The 18476-nt window shown below is 44.4% G+C and overlaps 1 protein-coding gene across 1 annotated transcript in view; it reads left to right on the top strand.

Annotated features, from left to right (window-relative positions):
* The window catches only part of LOC143998041 (mediator of RNA polymerase II transcription subunit 1-like), a 105493-nt gene extending 87323 nt beyond the window's left edge, over positions 1 to 18170 (top strand). Inside the window, exons 14-16 of the mRNA XM_077493819.1 lie at positions 3843 to 3938; positions 4112 to 4220; positions 17325 to 18170. Of these exons, the coding sequence (XP_077349945.1) occupies positions 3843 to 3938; positions 4112 to 4220; positions 17325 to 17940 (821 nt within the window). The 3' untranslated portion in view covers positions 17941 to 18170. The remainder of the gene's footprint in view (positions 1 to 3842; positions 3939 to 4111; positions 4221 to 17324) is intronic.
* Positions 18171 to 18476: the final 306 nt, after the last annotated feature.

Here is an 18476-nt window from a genome sequence, read left to right as displayed (position 1 = left end):
CTTATTATGAGGGGATCACACCATCCCTGTGCTGTGCTGACTTCCTACTGGGGCTGCTTACGGTGCTGCTGTCAGTGCTGTATATCACGGTGCTGATGTCAGTGCTGTATGTCACGTTTCTGCTGTCAGTGCTGTATGTCACGGTGCTGCTGTCAGTGCTGTATATCACGGTGCTGATGTCAGTGCTGTATGTCACGCTTCTGCTGTCAGTGCTGTATGTCACGGTGCTGCTGTCAGTGCTGTATGTCACGGTGCTGCTGTCAGTGCTGTATGTCACGCTTCTGATGTCAGTGCTGTATGTCACGGTGCTGCTGTCAGTGCTGTATGTCACGCTTCTGATGTCAGTGCTGTATGTCACGGTGCTGCTGTCAGTGCTGTATGTCACGGTGCTGCTGTCAGTGCTGTATATCACGGTGCTGATGTCAGTGCTTAATGTCACGCTTCTGATGTCAGTACTCTCTATCACGGTGTTGCTGTCAATGCTGTATGTCACGGTGCTGGTGTTAATGCTTTATGTCACGCTGCTGATGTCAGTGTTCTGTATCAAGGTGCTGCTGTCAGATGACTCTATCACGGTGCTGGTGTCATTGCTGTATGTCACGCTGCTGGTGATCATCTCCTGCACCCTCTTCTTTGCCTACCCTGGTCCCTGACCTTCCCTCTCCTCCATTGCCTTCATGCGCTCCACAGTCCTGAATTGTCAGAACAATTTCCCAAATAAAAAAAGAATGCTAGTAGTTATTGATCCCAAATTCACCTCATACATGTATTATGTCATTGTCCAGGTGGTGGGACTACGTTTTCCCTCCCAATAATTACCACGTGGCTGCAAATTCGACATGAAGGTTTGAAACGTTCGCCTCCCATTGAAGTCAATGGAGCCCGCGGCGAACGTTCGGTTTCGCGAACGTTTGGTCCCGTTCGCGTTCGCGAAACGTCCCGTCGGAAGTTCGTCCATCACTAATTTTAACGGCTAATATGCAAGATACTGTCCTAAAAAGGGTTTGGGGACCTGCCTCCTGCCCCAGGGGACATGGGTCAATGCCTAAAATGTTTTTAAAAATGGCCGTTTTGGCGGGAGCACTGATTTTACTGACAATGAAAGTGAAAAAAAAAAGTGAAATATTCCTTTAAATATGGTGCCTGGGGGGTGTCTGTAGTATGCCTGTGAAGTGCCACGTGTTTCCCGTGTTTAGCACAGTCCCTGCACAAAATTACATTAAACGGAAATAACACCATTTAAAACTGCTTGCGGTTTTAATGTTATATCTGGTTCCTGCAATATGGTTGAAGATCATTGAGAAAAATGGCATGGGTAGCCCTCCCTGCCCATTACCAGCCTATTTGGGTCTTGTACGCATATTAAGGGGAACCCTGTACCCATATTAAAAAAAAGGAAATGCGTGTGGCCCCCAGGCCCTATATACTCAGAACAGCAGTATACAGGCGGTGCAAACAAGACAGGGACTGTGTAGGTTTGTTGTGTTAAGTTGAATCTGTTTGTAATTTTCAACTGGTACATTTTTAAAGTGTAGCTCCAGTCAAAAAAACTATTTTCAAGCTTTTTGGAAAACATAGGGAAGGGTTATCACCCCTGTATAATTTGTTTTGTCGTCCCATCTTTTTTCATCTCACTTGCTGCTGTCTCCTTGCGTTTGCAAGTAGGAGATGTTTGTAAGTTGGATGTTTGAAAGTAGGGGCCTGCCCTATATGCTCTGCAGAAATGGCGGAACAAGGTGTTGGTTTTGCCACAACATTGTAAGCCCTCAAAGTGACTCTTGGTGGGCGCTGGAGCGCCCTGCTGTGAACAATTATATCAAGAATTGTAATTACATGCCATTGTTGAACAGTGGTAGAAAAATTGACCTTTGGTGGTTGTGGTGCTGGTGCCACAACACTATAAGTCCTCACCGTTACTCTGGGTGGGCACAGGAAGGGGCCCTCCTGTGAAATATTATATCAAGAATTGTAATTACATGTACCTGTTAAACAAAATTTGGCCTTAGGCACTGCTGCTGGTGCCACCACACTGCAACCTCTTCCATATACTCTAGTTTTTTTGCTGGAATTAGCCCTGCTGCAAAGCATTGCATCAAAAATTGTACTTAAACGCCCCTGTTAAACAGGGGCAGAAAAATGGGCCTTAGGCTGAGGTGAATATCGCGGTGTATACTGCGGTCAGGGCACGCAGACAATAACCAGAAAACAGCAGAGATAAAGGGGTATATACAGATGTATACTGTGCTGTGCTGGAGGCACACACAACTTCCAATAACTCCTGCAGATGGCAATTGGGCTCAAATAGAGAACAGCTATGTAGGTGGATTATAGCGGTATGTACTGGGTACAGAGCACGCAGACAGCACGCACTATCTCCTAACACTACTGACTGCAAGCTCTATTATTAAAGATAGATCACTAGCTATATAGGTGGTGAATATAGTGGTGTATACTGCGGTCAGGGCATAGACAATAACCATTACACAAGAGCAAGATAGGAAATCAGCCAAAAACGATCGGTGTGTACTGTGTTGAAGGTACACAGAACACCCACTGCTTCAGATGCCAACACGCTACACGAGGCCGCCTCAATGGCGGCCTTATATAGTGTGGGGCGTGCACTACACAGCCTGAGCTATGATTGGCCACAGGCATCCTGCCTGTGGCCAATCATGGCTCTCCTCGCTGCTGGCGCTGCGATTGGCCAAGCATGCGGGGTCACAGTGCATGCTTGGCCAATCATGAGCCAGCAATGCACTGCGCCATCGCAGTGCATTGTGGGCCATGAGCGCCACACGAATTTTGACGCGAACGGACCAAGAGTTCGGATTTCGCCGAACGGACGAACAGCCAACGTTCGAGTCGAACGTACGTTCGACTCGAACACGAAGCTCATCCCTAGTCTTCAGTTTCAAAACTGAGTTATTGATTTAGAACATGTTTCTAAATAAGTCTGTGATGTGAAATGGAGAATAGAGCTCCATCTGCTGGCTCTAAAGGAAATAAAAAAAAATACTATGCAGTACTGTAGTTCATTTTTTACCTAATGACACTGAAAATCAATAAATGCTAAAGAATATAAGAAATTGAAGTAAGGGAAATCTTCTTGGCTTTGTTTAATCCTTTGACTGCCAATGGTGTGGCATGCCCCACAGGTCATGCCAAGCCAATCAAAGGGTAAAAACAAGCTTGCAGATTTATTTATTTATTTTTTCTGCAGGATCTGGGCTTTTCTGGTAGAAGTGATCTAGACCAGTGGATCTCAACCCTGTCCTCAAGTACCCCCCCCCCCCCCCCCCCCCCACAATAAGGCCATGTTTGCAGGTTTTCCTTTATCTTGCAGAGGTGCTTTAAATCAGTCAATGGTTTGGTATTTTGGACAGCTATTTTATCTAAGAGAAATTCCCAAAATATATACCGTTGTGGGTGTTCTTGAGTACAGGGTTGAGAACCACTAGTCTAGATGACTACAGAGCCACCTGATCACTTTTACTGGGCACAGTATGTGCATCCCCACTGGTCCACCCCTTGTGGTTCCAGGGCTCTTGTCCTCCCCTATCCGGGAGACGGGAACCACAACAAACCAAAGCATTATGACCACTATGTGCAGCGGGGTCTGGAGGGTTGGCCAGGTTATTTTGTGTTCACCTTTTATCATTTTTCATGAAAAGGTGAACTGGCCCTTTTAATGATGGCATGTTGGGCACTATGGACTCAGACTGGCAGGTACTGATCACCTGTGGGGAGTCCGCCATGAGCATCATCAGAGACGATGACGATTCAGCGGAGCCACTGGTTTGGGGCCCTCGGCTATAAGGTACTTTTTTTTTTTTTTTTTGCAGATCACAAAGGCATGCTTCACTTTGAGGTCTCCCTGCAAAAAGACTTGAACATCTGTATTTCATTTCAGAATCCCAGTGGTGGAAGTCTTTCATGTGGTATGTGTTTATATATCTATGGAAGACCAAAAAATGAAATGTCTTCTATATCTTTAAATGTTGCCATGTTGTAAAGTAAAACCTGTGTTTTACCTTCTGTATAAAATGTCATGCAATTGTTGCTGTTCATGCTGCCATGTTGTAAAGTAAACCTATTCAATTGTTCTGTGCAGTTGTGGTCGAAGTTTTGAGCTCAAGGAAATTAATGAGCACCCTGTATACCAGCTCCTCTGATCCTCCCTTACTTTGCAACAGTGAATTTATTGTGAAGATTCTGGAATGGTAAATATGAATATGTAATGTTTTTTTTATAGAGACAAAAAATGCAAAACTATATACATTAGTCATAAATGGATCTTACTCTAAGGTCTCGCGTACATGGACATATTGGGGCATGTAACCTAAAATACACCCATAGTTAACCTTTTGGGAGCCACAGGTGCATACAGCTGGCTGTACAAATGAAATATAGGATACAGAGACGTGTGGTGAGGCCAGTGGCTGGTGAGGCACTGGCTAGTATCAGAGCCAGATACAGACAGGTTACATACGCCACGAACATTAAAGCGAGAAAAGTAATTCTAGCAATAGATCTTCTCTGTAATTCTTAACATGTAACCTGTAAGAATTTTTAAAGCATGGCCTATGGAGGTTTTTAAGTACTGAATTTTGGCGCCATTCCACAAGTGTGCGAAATTTTAAAGCATGACATGTTGGGTATCCATTTACTCGGCATAACGTAGCATATAAAAAAAATCGGGCTAACTTTAGTGGGGGGTTTTTTTTTTTTTAATTCATGAAAGTTTCTTTCCAAAAAAAGCATTTGAAAAATTGCTGTGCCAATACCATGTGACATAAAGTTGCAATGACCACCATTTTATTCCCTAGTGTGTCTGCTAAAACAAAATTTATATATATATATATATATATATATATATATATATATATATATATATATATATATATATATATATATATATATATAGTGTTTGTTTGGGGGTTCTGAGTAATTTTTCTAATAAAAAAAATCATAATTTTTTAGATGTAGGAGAGAAGTGTCGGAATTGGCCTGGGTGGCAAGGGGTTAATTACCATAAGTAATATACAAATTATTATATATTTTTAAAGTAATTTACAGTTTCAAATACTGTACTCAAGCAGGTGGCAGGTGGCAAGTCAAGCAGGTGGCTTAACTGACAAATTACTGAAGTTTGAAGTTATAACTTCAAACCAGTAATTTTTACAGTAAATAAATAATGATTATCTTAGCACTGTGAGCTCATCTTTTCAGTCTGCTGCAAACAGTGTGCCAGCTTGTATTTAACCACTTAAGTCCCGGACCAATTTGCAGCCAAAGGACCAGGCCCCTTTTTGCGATTCGGCACTGCGTCGCTTTAACTGACAATTGCGTGGTCATGCGACGTGGCTCCCAAACAAAATTGGCGTACTTTTTTCCCACAAATTGAGCTTTCTTTTGGTGGTATTTGATCACCTCTGCGGTTTTTATTTTTTGCCCTATAAACAAAAATAGAGCGACAATTTTGAAAAATATGCAATGTTTTTTTCTTTTTGCTATAATATCCCCAAAAAATATATAAAACATTTTTCCTGAAAGGCTCCATGGCAGCATACGTGTGGGTAGCCCCGCCTCCACGATTACCCAATAGGACCCAACTCCCATAAATCTTTGCTCCCGGCTACTATCAGTGTTCCTTTTTTGTCCTCCCCAGTAGGACCAGATGGTTTCTTTCCTGGAAACAAAACTTCACGACGATCGATTGGCTGATTGACTGAGAATTTTTCCTCCGATAGGCCCTGACTGTTAAGCAGGGTATGGAGAGTATTTGCAGAGTAGCGCTGAAGAAAGGATTTCCTACCTGAGTGCGCACGGTCTGTGTCCCGTTGCTATGGGTGACCATTATCTGCTTGGAGGTATGGCGTGTGTGTTCCAGTCCGTTCGGCCAGGTGATCGTTGGTGGAGTGGTGAGCCTTTTATCTATCCATGGCAGCATTGTATTTGTGTGTATTTTTCTTGTTTGTCTTGCGGTCTCCTCCATGCCGTTTGCGTTCGCTTCCGCGTTCCAGCAAACCTCTCTCCTACTTCCGGGTTATGCAGGCGTTCTGCGCATGTGCGAACCCGGTATGAGACCGAGGCTTGGTTCCCGCGCATGCGCGCGAGCGCCTCGCGTCTGACGTCGGCGATGACGTCACGGGCGCCAAATTTAAAAGGCTTTGGAAGCTGTCAGAACCCTGGGAATGTTTGCAGTGGTCGCAGCGACTTCCCGGGGCTGTCAGTGCGGCGGTTTAAGGTAAGAGCATGTCCCTTAGGCTGGGGAAATGCTTTAAAAAAAAAAAAAAAAAATGTATTTTTATTTTTCTCTTTGGTTGCAGTGTTTCTTAAACTGTGGGTTTATTTTGAATATGGACGCCTTACTGCCTCCTAGTGGCCAGCCCGCTCATGTTAGGTAGGTCTTTAGTATTTGTTTTTTATATAATGGAGAGAGTGTTTGGCATAGGTAGGATTGACTGTGTATCTTTTTCTCTCTCTGTCTGTTTTTCCCTTACAGCCCTTCTGGGTCTGATCCACAGCCTAACACCTCTAGACGCAGTGGATCATCAAGATCACACCGCCATAAATCCTCCTCAAGATCTAGCCAGCATAGGTCAAGGTCTGAACAGCGTGATAAGAATTTTTCTCACCCCCCTGCTGCTCACTCCAGCAAGCATACGGAAAAATCATGCTGGGGGTGCAGGATGCCTGTTCCTTCAGACAAATCCTTATGCGATCATTGCTTCTCCAAAGCTGCAGATGAAAGGGATGGGGCAGACCAGCGTTTGGAGTCAATAGTAAGACGGGTTGTGAAGGAGTCTCTGCAGGAGAGAGACGCTCTACAGCTGTGTGAATCCCCGTCAGAATTATTGGCTCCTCCACCTGGAGAGAACCCATTGCAGGAGACATGGGAATCCTCTCAGCCAAGCCGCCTATCTGCTCCCATCTCAGACAGTGAATCTGACTGTGAGGATCTTGGTTTAGGATTTGACTATGGACTGGTGCCTTCATTGGTCAAAGCAGTGAGAGAGGCTCTGAAGTGGGAAGACCCTGTTACTTCCCCACCAAAGCAGAGAAAGTTCTTTAAACAGCTCAATAAGGAGCGACAATTTTTTCCCTTCCTTTCAGAGTTGGGTGACATTATTACCGAGGAATGGAGCAAGATGGATAAAAAGGGTTCCATGCAGTCAAAAATCCTGAAGTTATACCCTTTTAAAGAAGAGGATGTGAAGCACCTGGAGTCAGCACCACTGGTGGATGCAGCGCTCATGCGTTTGGTGAGATATGTAACCCTACCCTTAGAGGATACGGTATCCTTTAAAGATCCTTTGGAAAGGCGGATCGATTCAGACCTTAAAAGGATATATCTGACTTCTGGAATGGCTTGCAAACCAGTGCTTGCAATGGCAGCGGTATCCAAGGCCATAGAATCCTGGGCTGATTCTGTAGAAGAATTCCTGAGGGGTATTTCTATTGAATCAGCAAAAGACTCCCCTATTCAAGAAATCAGGATGGCGTCTGCCTTTTTGGGGGAGGCATCTATTGATGTTATCCGCCTGATATCTCGGGATATGTTAGCAGCAGTCTCAGCTCGCCGTGCGTTATGGCTCCGTCCATGGCTGGCGGATCCAGCATCCAAACAGGCCTGGTGCCGTATTCCCTTTGAGGGGTCATCTTTGTTTGGTAACAAGCTGGATACTGCCATATCCCGGGCTACAGGTGGGAAATCTGGGTTTCTTCCCCAGGACAGACGTCTTCATAATCAAAGGCGTCTATTTCATAGAAGACAAGGCCCTGATCGTGCCAGGGAGGCGCGGAGCTATAGACCTGGTCGAGAATTCTCAAGGTCATGGAGATCCAGGCAATCTTCTTTCAAAAATACCTCAAAAGGGGGTTCGTCCGGCAAGCAGGATTCCGCGAAATCCTTTTGAAATTGGGCCCGCTCAAACTTGTCAGGTGGGGGCTCGTCTTCTCCACTTCAGGCATGTTTGGGCGGCCTCAATTCGGGATTTTTGGACTGTAAAAACAATTTCCTCAGGTCACAAGTGGGGTTTTATCAGCGCCCCAAGGCTAAGATTTATTCCCACAAATCTTCCAGAATCAAAAGAGAAGAAACAAGTCCTATTGACCTACGTGAACTCTTTACTGGATCAAGGCGCAGCCGTTCCCGTTCCAGAAGAAGAACGTGGAGAGGGCATGTATTCCCCTTTGTTTCTGGTTCAAAAGAAAAACGGCACATGGAGGCCGGTAATAGATTTGACCCATCTCAATTCCTTCATTCGCAAAGAGAAGTTCAAGACGGAATCTCTGCTTACCATCCAGCAGTCCGTGTATCTGGGGGACTGGATGATATCAGTCGATTTGAAGGACGCTTACTTCCATGTTCCCGTGGCAAAGGAGTTTCAACAATGCCTACTGCAAAGCGGAGGTAATCAACATCTTCAATTTACATGTCTTCCCTTTGGGTTAACAACGTCCCCACGGGTCTTCTCCAAAGTTCTTTTGGCAGTTGTGGCCTTTCTCAGAGTCAAAGGTGTTCGTCTCCACCACTATCTCGACGACCTTCTTCTGCTATCCCAGAACAAAGATCAGCTTTTGGAGCACAAAGACCTAGTCATCTCCACTCTACAGGAGTTCGGGTGGCTTCTGAACTTAGAAAAGAGTCACCTAGATCCAACTCAGTCTCTAGTTTTCCTAGGGGCGCAGTTCAACACAGTGGAAGGTACTATCGCCCTTCCAGAAGAGAAGGTTGGAGTCGTACGAGACAGGATTCATGCAGCCCTTGCAGTATCCCATCTCTCGGCTCTCCAATGTCTGAGGGTGATTGGCACAATGTCAGCCACCATTCCCATGGTAAAGTGGGCCCAGTGGCACACTCGTCCCTTTCAGAAGGGGTTTCTACAACAGTGGGACTTATCCAGCCAGACACAGCGCATATTCCTCACTCCAGCCATGAGGACGTCTCTTCTTTGGTGGCTGCAGGGGAAGAACCTGCGCAACCACCATTCAATCATTCCCATCTCATGGGTCACGGTAACTTCAGATGCCAGCAACCGAGGATGGGGTGCTCACTGTCTTTCGGAGGTCGCTCAGGGCAGGTGGACATTTCCATCACAAAGAGTCGTCTCCAATGTTCTGGAGCTAAGAGCGGCCTTCCAGGCGCTTCGGTCGTTCCACCATCTGACAGCGAATGCCTCGGTCATGCTAAGGTTGGACAACACAACCGCGGTGGCTTACGTAAAGAAGCAAGGGGGAACTCGCAGCTGGTCCCTGTTACAGGAGACGGAGCCAATAATGAATTGGGCTCAGAAGAATTTGTCCAACCTTTCTGCAGTCTACATCCCAGGGGTGCAGAATGTTCAGGCGGACTTCCTATCGCGTGTCGAGTTGGACAACAACGAGTGGTCTCTACACGGGGAAGTATTCGATTGGCTCCTGACCTTAGGATTGTCCCTGGAAGTCGACTTGTTCGCTTCCCCGTGCAATCGGAAGCTTCCGAAATATTACTCAAGGTTCAGGGATCCTCAGGCATATGGGATAGATGCCCTCACAGAACATTTGAAGTTTCAGACAGCTTACGCCTTCCCTCCAGTTCCGGTGATCCTGCAATTCCTTCGGAGACTCAGGTCAGAGAAGGTGGAGATTCTCGCAGTGATTCCTTTCTGGCCCAACAGACCTTGGTTCCCTCTACTGCTGCTCCTCAGTTATCAAGAGCCAGTTCCCCTGCCTCTCAGGCCGGATTTGCTATCACAAGGCACAAGGTTACATCCATGCCCATCATGTCTGAACCTCAAGGTATGGTTTTTGAGAGGGAAAGGTTAGAAGCTCTTGGTTGTCCGGAAGAGGTCATTCCAACCCTTCTCGATTCCAGACGCGGGAGTACTAATAGGGTATATGAGCGCATATGGTCCAAGTTTTCAGCCCATATGTCCTCCAGAGAAAATTCTTGCAGTTCTCCAACAATACAAGACATACTAAGCTTTCTCCAAACAGGCCTTGATTTACCTCTAGCTATCAGTTCATTGAGAGTCCAAGTGTCGGCTATTTCAGCCTTTACGGGTATTTCCTGGGCAAACCATGCACTGGTACGACAATTCTTCAAGGGAGCTACCAGGCTCAGACCCCAAAGAAAACCAAGGTTTCCTAAATGGGACCTCCCTTTAGTGCTGGATTTTCTCTCAAACCTTGGAAAGGATTCTACGGAGCCTCTGTCCATAAGGGATCTCACTCTCAAGACCATCTTCTTGGTAGCTATAACCTCAGTCAAGAGTTTCCGAGATTAGGAATCTAGGTTCGGAGGAACCTTTTCTGACTTTCTTTCCGGATAGGGCAGTATTGATTCCCATGTTGGGATCGAATCCCAAAGTAACCTCGGTCTTCCATGAGAATCAGGAAATTATGCTTCCCACTTTCAAGAACTCAGAGAGTCAGGATGTTCATCCTCTGGACGTAGGACACGCGCTTAAACAATATTTGGAAGTCACAGCTCCTTTTAGACAAACAAAATTTCTTTTTGTTCTCCCTCATGGCAAGAATAAAGGATTGCGAGCTTCGGCTAGATCTATCTCTACCTGGATCGTCCAGATCATTCAGAGGGCATACAGAGCAAAGGGCTTGGCTCCTCCTGAGGCATTAACGGCTCATTCAACACGGAGTATTTCAACATCGTGGGCAGCTTCTCGCCATGTGGCGCCTGAAGTTATTTGCAGAGCAGCCTCTTGGTCTTCTATTAATACCTTTGTTTCTCATTACTGTGTAGAGCCAGCGGCTCTGTCTTCTGTTAATTTTGGTTTGCAAGTTTTGTCGGTTGACAATGCAAAATAAACTTTTGTTCTTTGCTCGACATTTTGCCCACCCGGGTGTGTTTGGCGAGTTATTTCCCACACGTATGCTGCCATGGAGCCTTTCAGGAAAACGGAAAATTTATATCAAATACTTACCGTAATTTTCCTTTCCTGATAGGCTCCATGGCAGCAGGAGTTCCCTCCCAAATGTCTGGAGTTGGCTAGTTACGGAACACTGATAGTAGCCGGGAGCAAAGATTTATGGGAGTTGGGTCCTATTGGGTAATCGTGGAGGCGGGGCTACCCACACGTATGCTGCCATGGAGCCTATCAGGAAAGGAAAATTACGGTAAGTATTTGATATAAATTTTCCGTTTTTTTTCCTCAGTTTAGGCCGATATGTATTCTACATAATTTTGGTAAAAAAAAAATCAAAAAAAATCACAATCAGCGATTGATTGGTTTGCACAAAAGTTGTAGCATTTACTAAATGGGGGATAGTTTTATCGCATTTCATTAATAATATATATATATATATATATATATATATATATATATATATATATATATATATTTTTTTTTTTTTAAGAGCCACATACAGGTACGTGATTGTGTCCAGCTGTGCCATTCTGCCGACGTAAATGTGCAGGATGCGGTCCTTAAGCGGTTAAACTGGCTGCTCTGTATGTAGCTTCTGACCTACTGCGCAAGGAGCCCTGTATCTCCGGAACCACCCCAAATTTGGGGTCTCTGTGGCCCCAGTTCGTCGAGCTACGGCCCTCAGTTTTTTTTTTTTTTTTTTTCTTCTATATTCATGGCAGGCGAGGCTCTGCCTCCCCTGACTTCACGTCCCTGATAGTTTGTCATAGGAATGGATATTTGTATCGTATCAGGAATTAAATTTAGCACCATTACAAAATCCTGTTTTCGGAAACAGGATAACTGGCATCAAGTTTAACTAAAAATATGCCTTTGCTGCAATAATACTCTTTAATCGAGGGGTTTCCAACTCAAATTCGTCGGGGGCAGCATCAGCAATATGGTTGTCCTCAAGGGGCCAGTTGTATATCTAAAAACTATCTATCTCAGTTCAGGGGTGTGTTGTGTACAAAGGGCAAGGCTTTGGAGCACGTCACGGATTGGGGTAAAGAGCCAATAAAAGTGGCCCTTTACCATGTGATCGATCCATCCAATTGAACAAGGTGATCACTGTCAACAAACCAGCATCATGTCCGGTTCTCTCCCCTCCTCACACCTATCGTGTGATGAGAGGGGGGGTGAGGCTGCAGCATATTAGGCTACTTGAGGATTTTTACTTTCTTCCAAGTGCAGAGCAGTGCCCAGGAGTGCCACATATGTGCTCGACAGTGCCACTAAAGTGCCCAATGGTGCCCATCAGTAACTGCTTATCAGTGCCACCCTATCAGTGGATCCTCATCAGTGCTGTAAAAATATTCAGAAAATGCGTAGAAAAATTTGGTTTTTAATTTTCTTTCCACATTTTCCAAAAAAAAGGTGACATGTTCAAAAGACTCATCATGCCTCCTAGAATAGACGGGGTGTTTTTGTTTTTGTTTTTTTCCCAAAATTGGGTCATTTTGTGAGTGCTTCCATTGTCCCGGTGCTCCATGGCCTTCAAAAGTAATTTCTGCTCCTAGAACAACTGATGGTGCTCCCTGCATGTTGGGCCTCTGTATGTGGCCAGGCTATAGAGCTGCACAATTCATCTCAAGAATTGTTATTGCAATCTTGACTAAAGTGTTTCACAATTCTTTCTATGCAAAGAATTCTCTCTGCTCTTCTAAAGCCACAGCAGTCAAAAGAAAGGAAGATGTAAACTGGGCAGTCTGCCAAGAATCAAAACATTCTTTATCAGTTGAACTTGAGTATAAACCTTGTATCAATTTGTCAATGGACTAGACTTCTGTGTACAAGTGAAAAAAGTTTAACTGCTTAAGCACTAAACATTTTTCTGACATGTTATTTATTTTCTAGAAAATTACTTAGAATTTCCAAACTATATATATATATATATATATATATATAATAATATAAATTTTGTTTTAGCAGACACACTAGGGAATAAAATGGTGGTCATTGCAACTTTGTCACATGGTATTGGCACAGCAATTTTTCAAATGCTTTTTTTGGAAAGAAACTTTCATGAATTAAAAAAAAAAAAAAAACCCCCACTAAAGTAAGCCCGATTTTTTTTTTTTTTTTTTTTTTTTTTTTTATATGCTACGTTATGCCGAGATATGGGTGGCACAGTGGTGTAGTGGTTAGCACTCTCACCTAGCAGAAAGGTTTGCTGGTTCAAATCCCAACCACGACACTACCTGCCTGGAGTTTGCATGTTCTCCCTGTGCCTGCATGGGTTGTTTCCTCCCACACTCCAAAGACATGCTGGTAGGTCAATTGGATCCTGTCTAAATTGTCCCTAGTATGTATGAATGTAAGTTAGGGACCTTGGATTGTAAGCTCCTTGAGGGTAGGGACTGATGTGAATGTACAATACATATGTAAAGCACTGCGTAAATTGATGGCGCTATATAAGTAACTGAAATATATATAATATAATTTTTTTTTTTTTTTTTTTAGTTGACACCCTAGAGCATAAAATGGTGGTTGTTGCAATATTTTATGTCACGCTGTATTTGCAAAAAATTGGAAAAAATCACTAATAAAAAAACACACACTAACCAGTAAAGTTAGCCTTTTTTTTTTTTTTTTGTATAATGTGAAAGATTTTACGTCTTGAGAATCGTGATCTTATTTTTGGGCAGAATCATGCAGCTCTACCAGGCTGTGTAAAAGTCTCACACATGTGGTATCGCCATACTCTGGAGGAGTAGCAGAATGTGTTTTGGCATGTAGTTGCAAGTATGTATATGCCATGTGAGAGAAATAACCCGTTAATATGACCATTTTGTGAAAAATAAAAATCCTAATTTTGCAAAGAATTGTGGGAAAAAAATCACCATGCCTCTTAGGCTGGGTTTACACTAATCCAGAGCGAATTGCAGCTCCAGTTTCCCTGCGAAGAGAAAAATTAATTCAGCGGTTCCTTTCCATCATAGCTGCGGATCAGCTAATAGAGGGGGGAGGTGTAGTGAGGAGGGGGCATTCATGTTCGTGCGAATCAGATGTGTGCCTGCAATTCACACCGTACTGCCTAGAAAACGCACACGTTTTTTATGCAGTGTGGATGCAACGCACATATGTGAACCAGACAGACCCATTGAAAAGAACATATTTTCAAATGTTCTGCAAATTGGATGCAGCATAAGCCACATGCAATTCGCATATGTGTGAACCCAGCAGAACTAGATACCTTGGAATGTCTACTACTTACTACTAAGTGTGTTTTCAGTCTTCTTAAATCTGTATCTTTCACTGAAATAATACCTGGTGATCCCACCATGAAGGTCCAGGGTGGCAAATCTGGTCCCCTGCACTTACCCTGTCATAGATGGCCATTTTAACACATTACACATTTTGCACTGTTACCATCGGGAAAGCAACTGAGAAATTCCATGCAGTTGCCACTGGGGGACATGTGCTGAGACAGGTAATGGCTGCAAAAAGGCTGACCTGTGCTATTTTTTGCCCATATTTTCTTTAGTTACCAAATTTCCTATACGGATGTGGCATTAGGAGTGCTTCCTTTTGTATTAACTAAATTAAGTTTTACATTTACTTTAATGCTTCAAAGAAATCGCCCAATAACCATTTTTGATTGCACACAATTACGAGAGAGAGAGAGATTTAAAGAGGAAACAAACCCTGATTGGTTTTACTTCCTCTTTGTTTCCCTGCAAAGATGAAGCATAATAGGCTACTATGCATCGCATAGTAGTCCATTATGTGTCACTTACCTGACACAGGAGCCAGTGATGTCACCGCTGTCCCCTCTTCCACGAAGCATCCATCTTCCTTCCTTATCGTGGCTCAGGCGCTGTGATTGGTCGGAGCTGCGATTAACGTCACTCCCGCGCATGCGCACGGAAGCCACCACTGACATGTTCTAGGAGCGCACTGAGCGAGCAGCAGCACACTCAGTGTGCCTGCGCAGTATACGCCGTAGACAGCGGTGCCGGTCTTTTGCAAATATCTCCTAAACTGTGTAGGTTTAGGAGATATTTCTTGCACCTACAGGTAAGCCTTAATCTAGGCTTACCTGTAGGTAAGTGGTCTGTAAGGGTTTACAACCACTTTAATGGCACTTCAAACGTAGTGCAGTCATTCGGCAAACTGCATTGCATGAAGCTTGTTGCCCACAAGAAGCTCCTCTTCCTTTTTTGGGTGATGAGCTTTGTGTGATGCAGATTGCCACATAATTCTGTCGCGTGACAATCACGGCAAAACCGCACCGTGTTTAAGGTTCCATTAAAAACGAAGGGCGCATGTATGTGCCATGAATACAGTGCGTTTTTTGGAATTGCGGCAGAATTGAGGCGATTTCAGCCTGTGACCCCCAAGTTGCCAGATGCGAACAGAGCCTTAATCTAGTGCAGGGGCAGTGACACTTCAGCAGTGGGCTGAGTGATCAGGAAGTGACAGCTGACTCCTAAATCCAAAATGATGGTTCAGGATTAAAAACTTTGGATGTGAGAAACGCAGCACTGAATTTCATGGATGGTTTTTAAAGTATATTGTTAATTTTATTTTATTTTTTTTTAAAGATTGAGCTATGCTTTAATCACTTCATCGGCTCCGGAAGATTTTACCCTTTTCATGACCAGGCCATTTTTACAGTGATCAGTGATACTATTCATTGTACTAATGACACTGGCTTGGAAGGGGTTAACATCTAGGACACTCAAGGGGTTAAATGTGTGCCTAACTGTGTAAAAAGCGCTGCCCCTTACACATTATCAGATTTTCTGCTGATTTTTTGTCTTCAGATTTACCAAAACCATGTAGTGCAAGGGCCTGCCTGATTTGCATACAAATTGGAACTCTTATGCCCCGTACACACGAGCGGACTTTTCGACATCCAAACTCCGACGGACTGAGTCCGGCGGACTATCCGATCGTGTGTGGGCTGCAACGGACTTTAGCGAAGCTAAAGTCTGACGGACTTTAGAAATGAAGCATGCTTTAAATTTTCCCGACGGAACTCCGCCGGACCCGGTCCCCTTTGAAAAATCCGCTCGTGTGTGTGCTACTCCGACGGACTAAAACCGACGCTAGGGCAGCTATTGGCTACTGTCTAGGAACTTCCTACGTCGAATCCAGTCGTACGTCATCACGTTCGACTCCGTCGGAGTTTGGTGTGATGGTGTGTGGTCAAGTCCGTTCGGTCGAAAAGTCCGCCAGAACTCCGTCGGAACTCCGGCGGAACTCCGGCGGAACTCCTTTGGAGGTCTGTCAGACTTAATCCCTCTCGTGTGTACGGGGCATTAAGGTTTGACCTCATATTATATGGTTTTGGTAAATCTGAAGACCAAAATCATCAGAAAATCTGATCTCTGCAAGCAGAGATCTTTCCCTCTGTACATTGCCCCGTGTTGATTACATTCGCAGCCTAGAGCTCTGTGTTGACAGACAGCCAATCAACAAGTCCTAGCCATGAATCATTGGCTGGGACTTGCTGATGGGCTCCCACTCTGTACAATCACAGTGGATGCCGGCGGTGGGGGGGACACGCATGCACACGCTTTACATCCAGAAGTGACATACGGGTATGTCGCTTTGCCTGTATGGGCTGCTTGTCCACAAGTAGTTAGTGGTTCCAAAGGCAGAATGTTTGTTTGTTTTTTGTGTTTGTTTTTTTTTTTTTTTTTTTACACCTTTTTAAAGTGGAGTTGCCCCCCAAAAAATAAAACTACTTAAAATTCTTAAAAAAAATCAAAAAAAAATAATTGGCAAAAAAAAAAATTTTTACTCACCTCTAAATACCGGTTGCTAGGGGGTCCCTCGTAGTCTGCCTTCTTCATTGCCTGGGCTGGTGACATCACTTCCCCTCGCGCCGCACATTCACCTGGGACCTGTCACGTGTCCCAGGTGACTGTACGGCGTATCACGGCGCCCTGCGCCGCTCGCGCATGCGCAGTGGGTGCCCGGCTGTGAAGCCACAGCCGGGTGCCCACAGTATGCATGACGGCGCCGCGAGCGGAGCGGGGAGCGAGGGGGGGGCTTCGTTCCCCCGCATCGCTGGAACCCGGGACAGGTAAGTGTCCTATTATTAAAAGCCAGCAGCTGCAGTATTTGTAGCTGCTGACTTTTAATTTTTTTTTTAGGGGGTACCCCACTTTAATGTTTTTTTATGCACACTGTCTGTGCCTACCCCCCTTACACAAAAATAAATAAATAAATCTAGGGAGTGGGAGCGGGGGCAGGGCTGAGCCACATTGTGTCTTTAGACACACACAGCCCAGCTCGGGATTGAGCCTGCACGCAAGGGACCCCAGAAGATGTTCAGAGGCGCTCTGTGCAATAGTATTGCACAGGGCAAACAAGTATAACTGGTTTGTTATTTTAATTAACAAAAAAAAAAAATTGCTTTTACAATTACTTTAATCCTAAAACTCTTCTTCTATTCTTCAGTTGTATGTCAATTCCCATCACTATGAGAACCATCTTCAAGAAGGCGTACAAAGAGGAAGTAGCTGAAACAATGGAATCTTCATGCTCAAAAGGTGATGAAGGTGTATCTTCCCCAAATTTAGGTGAAATCCATTCTGAAGCTTTAAGTGATCCTGTGGGCAACAAAGAACTAGAAAAGCAATCCACTCATGGCAAAAATGTTGTTCTTTGCTCAGACTATGACCTCAATGAGGAGCTGTTCCCTGAAACCAATGGTGCTATTAATTCTGTTGATTCACATGAGTGTAGCCCATGTCCTGCTCAAGAAACTAATTCTAGCTTTACTGAAGAAGCCTATTATAACATTACTGAAGTCAGTTCTACTGGTGTAGAAGAACCAAATTCTAGCCTTGCTGAAGAGTCCTGCTCAAGCCTTACAGAGGATCAGAACTCTATTACTGTACAGGAGCTCAGTCCTATAATGGCAGAAGTCCCCAGTCCTAATATGGCTGAGGTTTCAAGCTCTAGTATCACAGGCGAGCTAAGCTCGAGCATAGCAGAAGAACTCAGCATGAGTGTATCAGGTTATGTTATACCTCGATCTGTTCCAGAACAGGAAATTGATGAAAGCTACTGAGAAAAGTCTGTCTCGTTACCTGCCGATGTTAAAATACAATAATGCATAAAAAAAATCCATGTTTTGTGGTTTTATTGGCACATATGGGTAACCAGGCCTTAGCATTTTACAAATAATACAAATGGCAACCAGCCCAACCTATAACTGGCCTATGAAGCAAGAAACCCATGGAATGGTGATGCATGTCAATAAAATAAAAATTCCCAGCTCACTTGCCAGCCTACAACAAACCGAATTGTCCTGTCTAACAGTTTGCTAAAAGCAAGGGGTTTCATTTGCACACATTTGTAAATAAATGTGTAAGCTGCAGAGCCCACGTGTAAATTTGAGAGTGTCTTGAGTTTGAGCACATAAAAAATTGATAGATTAAGGGCATGTATGTGTGGAGGGAGTCCACTCCTCCGCAAAGGCACAGGGACACACTCGACACCCAGTATAAGCTCAATGGCAGCGAAGATATCCAGTGCTCCCCTCACCAATTACCAACAGTACAAACAAATGGCAACCACCCCAACTTATAACTGGCCTATGCAGCA

Source organism: Lithobates pipiens, unplaced genomic scaffold (genome assembly GCF_037356315.1).
Source record: "Lithobates pipiens isolate NorthernLeopardFrog02 unplaced genomic scaffold, aLitPip1_a1.2 Scaffold_19, whole genome shotgun sequence".
Taxonomy (NCBI): domain Eukaryota; kingdom Metazoa; phylum Chordata; class Amphibia; order Anura; family Ranidae; genus Lithobates; species Lithobates pipiens.
The sequence above is the reverse complement of the archived record's forward strand: the minus strand, read 5'-3'. Positions and strand labels throughout refer to the sequence as shown.